At 46.6% G+C, this 6647-nt stretch overlaps 1 protein-coding gene across 3 annotated transcripts in view; it reads right to left on the reverse strand.

Annotated features, from left to right (window-relative positions):
* Positions 1–5536, reverse strand: part of LOC145361792 (transcription intermediary factor 1-beta-like) — a 102350-nt gene extending 96814 nt beyond the window's left edge. For all 3 annotated transcript variants that reach the window (XM_080217772.1, XM_080217771.1, XM_080217770.1), the window contains exon 1: positions 5190–5536. In XM_080217772.1, coding sequence (XP_080073898.1) covers positions 5190–5502 — 313 coding nt within the window. In that variant the 5' untranslated portion in view covers positions 5503–5536. The remainder of the gene's footprint in view (positions 1–5189) is intronic.
* Positions 5537–6647: the final 1111 nt, after the last annotated feature.

Genomic DNA, 6647 nt, shown 5'->3' on the forward strand with positions numbered 1-6647 from the left:
ATCAAAGTCATTAAAGATTTTGAACATGTCTGTCAAACCTCCCACTAACCTTTTCTGCTTTGAGAACAATCCCAGCTTTCTGGAAGGCACGGTGGCACAGTGGTTAGCACTGGTGCCTCACAGCTGCAGGGATCTGGGTACAATTCTGGCCTCGTATGACCTGTGTGTGTGGAGTTTGCATGTTCTCCCCACGTTTCAAAGTTTGTTTATTTATTAGTCACAAGTAGATTTACATTTGACTGTGAAAATCCCCTATTCGCTACACTGGCACCTGTTCAGATACACTGAGGGAGAATTTAGCATAGCCAATGCACCCAACCTGTGGAGGAAATCCACGCATACATGGGGAGAACATGCAAACTTTGTATAGACAGTGAGCCAAGCTGGGAATCGAACCCAGGTCCCTGGTGCTGAGAGGCAGCGGTGCTAAGCACTGTGCCACCCACCATGTCAGCGTGGGTTTCCTCTGGGTGCTCTGGTTTCCTCCCACAATCCAAAGGTGGGCGGGTTAAGTGGACTGGCCTTTGTAAATTGTCCCTTAGTGCCTCAAGATGTATAGGTTAGACGGATTAGCCATGGGAAATGCATGGGTAATGGGAATAGGATGGGGAAAGGAGTCTGGGTAAGATAGTGTAAGAGATTACTGCAGACGCAATGGGCCAAATGGTCTCTTCTGCACTGTAGGGATTCTATAATACATCAAAGCCATTCATGATTTTGAACACATCTGTCAAACCTCCCGTTAACCATCTGTTTTAAGAACAATCCCAGTTCCTCCGGTCTCTCCATATAACCGATGTTTCTCAACACTAGTGTCATTCAGTAAAATCTTCTCCAAGCCGTGTTTAAGGCCTTGACATCCGTCTTAAAGTGCAGCACCCAAAATTAACAATACCCCAGCTTTAGCCTAACTATATCATTATTTCCTTGCTTGTGTACATGTGAAAATATTTACTCCAGCATGAAGAAAATGGAGCTATTAACACAAAAAGTAATAATTTTAAACTGAGCTGTTACCAAACAGGGTCAGGTGCCCCAGGAAGCTGTCAAAGGGTTTGCCACGTTAACATGCTGGGTGAGTCCATTAAATATCAGCTCAGGATTAGTTAAAATAACTAATCTGTATTACATAGAAACTAGAAGCAGGAGGCGGCCATTTGGCCCTTCAAGTCTGTGCTCGAATCATCATTTTGATCATGACTGATCATTAAATTCAATATCCTGATCACTCTTCAATGCTAAGCAAGACTCGGTGGAGCCCAAACGTGCAAATCCATCCGAGCTGTAACTTCACACCCACATATCCTTTCTGAAAGCTACACCACAGTATTGGCACTTAGCGGTACAAACTTTAAGACTCCCTTACTAACATAAGCTAAAAGTCATGAATTATCTTATTAATATGTACAAATTAAGACTTTATCATCCACCTACAGAATATAACTTGAGCCTTATTAATTACACAAATGTGTCAATGAGGTGAAGTGTAATGGACAGCAGTTCATACAGCACAGTCTGAAAGACCCGATTAGGTGAATTGGCCATACTAAATTCTCCCTTAGTGTACTCAAACAGGTGTGGCGACTAGAGGATTTTCATACCAACTTCATTGAAGTGTTAATGTACACCTACTTGTGACACTAATAAATAAACATTAAACATTCACCCCATATCCCTTGATCCCTTTAGCCCCAAGGGCTATATCTAATTTCTTCTTGAAATCACACAGCATTTTGGCCTCAGCTACTTTGTGGCAGTGAATTCTACACATTCACCAGCCTCTGGGTGAAAAAATTTCTCCTCACCCCAGTCCTAACAGCAAGTTTATCCCTTATCATCAAACCATGACTCCCTAGCCCTGGACTCCCCCGCCATTGGGAACATTCTGAATCTATCCTGCTTAATTCTGCTAGAATTTTATAAGTTTCTAATGAGATCCTCTCTCACTCACCTAAACCCCAGTGAATACATCCTAACCGACTTAAGTCGCTCCTCATAGAATACAACATTAAACAATCACAATTAAATGACTTACTCACTATCGAATCCAGAACGTGCATTTATAAAGCACCATTAATATAGGAAAATATCACAAGCATTTCACAAGATCAAAGCAGTTCCACTTAAACACAAGTGATCAACCTCCACATACAAGCACATTTAGGGAAAAGAGTCAGAGCTCAATGTCCTGCGATCCACCCCTCAGCCATCTCTGCTCTGAGGAAAAAAATCCCGACTCTCCTCCTAGTTGCAATTTTCAAGCGCTGCCAACATTCTTGTCGATCTCCTACAGACTATGTTTAGAGCGACTCTGTAACGCAGTGACCAGAGCTGTAGACAAAATCTCAGCTTTAGCTTAACCAGCATCTTACACAGTTCCAGCATTACATCCCGACTCATATTCAACTCTTCACCCACTAAAGTATTCCGTACGCTTTCTTCTCTACCTTTATACTTGTCCTGCCATTTCCAGCGATCTGTGGACATGCACTAAGGCATCTCAATTCCTCAATCCCATAAAACCATCCCATTTATTGAGTATTCCCCAAACAGATTCTTTACACTTGACTGAATTCCGTTTGCCACCTTCCCACCCACTCAACAAAGCCATTGATATAATGCTGCTATCCTCAGTCACATGGCCAATGGTTGTGCCAACTGCAAATTTCCTGATCATGCCTTCAACTGTTACGATCAAATTATAATGTATACAACAAACAGCAAGGGCCCTAACACCAAGTCCTGCAGAACACCACTAGAAACCACTTTCCATTTACAAAAACACCCGTCAACCATTATTCTTTGTTTCTAGGCAATACAGCTGCCTCACAGAGCCAGAGACCCGGGTTCTCTTCCCGGCTTGAGTCACTGTGTGCGGAGTCTGCACGTTCTCCATGTGGGTTTCGTCTGGGTACTTTGGTTTCCTCCCATACTCCAAAGACGTGCTGGTTAGGTGCACTGGCCATGCTGAATTCTCTTCAGTGTACTGAACCTGTACCAGAGCATGGTGACTAGGGGATTTTCACAGTAACTTCATTGCAGTGTTAACATAAGCCTACTTGTGACAGTAATAAATAAACTGAAAAGACAAAAACTCAGCTATGGCTGTAACACTACATTATGCACCCTGTTCTTTCCTTCTCCCTTATGTACTCTATACTTTGTGTAGCGCACAAGGAAAAATATTGTATACCAATACATGAGACAATAATAAATACTATTAAAAGATCCACACAGTGCATCAATTAATCTCATGCCGTGCAGACAGTAGAACGCTACATGAAACTTCACGGGACAAAAAAACTGAGTACAAACTATAGAAATTACCTGCTAAACTTAGAACGTGCTTGCAGAGTCAAAGTGATGTAACACTACACCAACTTGCATTTACTAATACACTGCCTTGCAGCCTACATTGCCCCCAATTGTACATTATCCCCTCCTCCCTCCCATTCAAGGCAATGAATGGACTTAGGCAGTTAACAGGTTGTTTATGGAACGGTGATCTTCAGCCAGTTGTGTGGACTGGGACTCAGCAGGCATCCCTTGACAACACGACTCAATACTGGAATTTCACCATCAAAACCAACAACTGAGCAGGGCAAACACTCTGCCAAGCGATAGGTAACTCTCCGACTTGTTAATGCTGAAGCGCATCTTTGTCCAGCATGCAAATTCCAAAACAATTAAATACACCCAGCACATCAAGTCAAATCACTTTTTTTTAAAATTCCACCCAAGATTAAATCACAACAGCAAAAGGAAAACAGTACATCCACACAAAATAGCTTCAATAACTATTCTGCAAGGATGAAATTCAATGACAATATATGTGGAAAGAGGATTTATAGTCCACACATTTCTTACTAATGCAGCAGGTTGCTCCTTACTGTGCTAAATACTTCCACTCTCTTACTCAGTCACTCAAATTTAGCTAGCAACAAGTGCCAACTACCAAAATCCCAAACATATTTGTTTTCAAACAAACCACCACAACCACACTCCCTTACATCAATGCCAACCAAACACTGTGCTGTTACACTCAGACATCTCCCAGTCAGAAACCACCTCCATATTTTGCCTAACTATAAACCCCAGATCTCCACCTTATAGCTTCAGATTCACCCTTCACTCTCCCAGACCACCTCACTCAATCCCACCCTCCTTCAATGCCTCCTCAGATCCCATCCTAATTCCACCCATCTGATTACACCCTCACCCTCCCACTCTTACTGCACCACTATCTCTTGGAATTCTTTCATTCCCCAGTCTAAACTTCATTTCCTCCAATCCCCTTCACTCTTTCCTCATATTCCTCACACCCCCATCCTATCCTCTTCTCACTTCTACCCCTCTCACTTCCATTACCCCTCATCTCCTCCTCCCCGACCCCATCAATCCACCCTCCCTGTCACTTCTTTCCCCCTCTATCCCTCCACCCACCCATCCCACCTTCCCTTCACTCATCCCACCTTATCTCCACCCGTCCTCATACACCCCTTCCTTAGCCCTCTTTCCCTAACTTTTCCTCATCGCACCTGCCCACACTCCCCAACAGCCTGTCCTATTGCCCCTCACACCAAAATTATAGTTAAGAAAGCTCACCAATTCCTCTACTTTCTCAGAAGACAAAGGAAATTCTGCATGTCAGTTATGACACTCAACAACTTTTACAGATACATCATAGAAAGCATTCTTTCTGCTTGGATGACAGCTTGGTATGGCTTCTGCTCGACCCAAGACTGCAAGGAACTACAAAAGGTTGTGAATGAAGCCCAGTCCATCACACAAACCAGCCTCCCATCCACTGACTCTGTCTACACTTCCCACTACCTCGGCAAAGCAGCCAGCATAATTAAGGACCCCACGCACCCCGGACATTCTCTCTTCCACCTTCTCCGGTCGGGAAAAAGATACAAAAGTCTGAAGTCACGTACTAACTGACTCAAGAACAGCTTCTTCCCTGCTGCTGTCAGACTTTTGAATGGACCTACCTCGCATTAAGTTGATCTTTCTCTACACTCTAGCTGTGACTGCAACATTAATTCTGCACCCTCCTTTCCTTCTCTAAGAACGGTATGCTTTGTCTGTACAGCGCACAAGAAACAATACTTTTCACTGTATGTTAATACATGTGAAATAATAAATCAGATTAAATAATAAATCGGAATCTCCTCCCACGGCCTTACCTTCAGGTAGCGGCGGGCTGGGGTTGCCGCTGAGGCAGGCCTTGCACAGGGAGTGGAGACAGGGCAGGAGCCGGGGCTGCCGCTCCCTCAGGGCCTCCCGGCACAGGCCGCAGCGCTCCAACTGGCTTAGCTCGGCCGCTGCGTCAGGCGGGGGCGGCTCGGCCTCGGCCTGGGCTGTGGGCCTCGCGCCCTCGGCCGCCCACACGGTGGAAGCGGCATCCCCGGCGGGCAGCGGGGTTCGGACTGAGGCGACGGCCTCCATGGCGGCGGCAGCGCCGGGTTCGGGCTGCTCAGCAGCGCGGCCACGGCTCATTGTGACGGGCGGCCATTCCTCCCCGCCGTCAGCGCGTCAGCAGGTCTCGCGAGAACTGAGCGAAAGGCGGGGCCAAGACGGATCCACCTTGCCTCATGACGTCAGGGCGCGTTAACGTCACCGGGCGGGCCGACGCCGATCTGCGTGCTGACGGCAGGGTATTGCCATCATCCGTCGTACCGTCGCAACTCCACGTGCTGACATCCGAGTACGTTAGCATCACTGGGCGTGCGGGCGCCGCTGTACGCGCTGACGTCAGGGTACGTTGCCATCATCCGTCGTGCTGGCGCCGCTCCACGTTGTGACGTCTGGGTACGTTAACATCATGATGTGGAGATGCGGCGTTGGACTGGGGTGAACAGTAAGCAGTCTCACAACCTGTTGGACTTTAACCTGGTGTTGTGAGACTTATTGCCACAAACACCACCAGGCATGCCGACGCGTCTACGTGCTGACGTCAGAATATGCGGCCATCATCTGTCGTGCAGAAGCCGCTTTACGTGCTGACGTCAAGGTGGGATTGCGTCACTTGTTATGAGGAAACGCTGACGTCAGGATGTGTTTACATCAGTGGGCACGTCACGTCTTTGTGCGGGATGACATCACAGTATCGTGACGTCACGATCCCTGCTGTGAGTGCTGTTGTCACAATGCACCGTCCCCGGAGGTCAGTGACCTGAGACATTTCTCCCACCCCTAGACCCCAGACATGCTCTGGGGGACAGAATGGGTTCAAATCCCACCAGCATGGAGATAAAAATCATAGTAATTATACAGCACGGAAACAGGCCCTTCGGCCCAACTCGTCTGTGCTGACTAGGTTTCCTAAACTGAACGACGGCCGTTTGCCTGCGTATGGCCCATATCGCTCTCAACCTTTCCCATCCATGTACCTGTCCAAATGTCTTTCAAATGTTGTAATTGCACCTGCCTCTACACCACCTCCTCTGGCAGCTCATTCTATATATACACACACCACCCTCTCCAGCCCCTTCTAGTCAATTCACCTTCCAGTGGTAGCATGTTCCACATTCTCACCACTCTCTGGCTGGAGAAGGTTTGTTGTTAGGTTTCCTAGTTGATTGTCTTACGTTTAGGATTATCTTTCGCCAGGTCACCTAGTGTCATAGAGTCATAGAGGCTTA

This window comes from Carcharhinus amblyrhynchos, chromosome 35 (assembly GCF_965287045.1).
Source record: "Carcharhinus amblyrhynchos chromosome 35, sCarAmb.v2.hapA, whole genome shotgun sequence".
NCBI classification, from domain to species: Eukaryota; Metazoa; Chordata; class Chondrichthyes; order Carcharhiniformes; family Carcharhinidae; genus Carcharhinus; species Carcharhinus amblyrhynchos.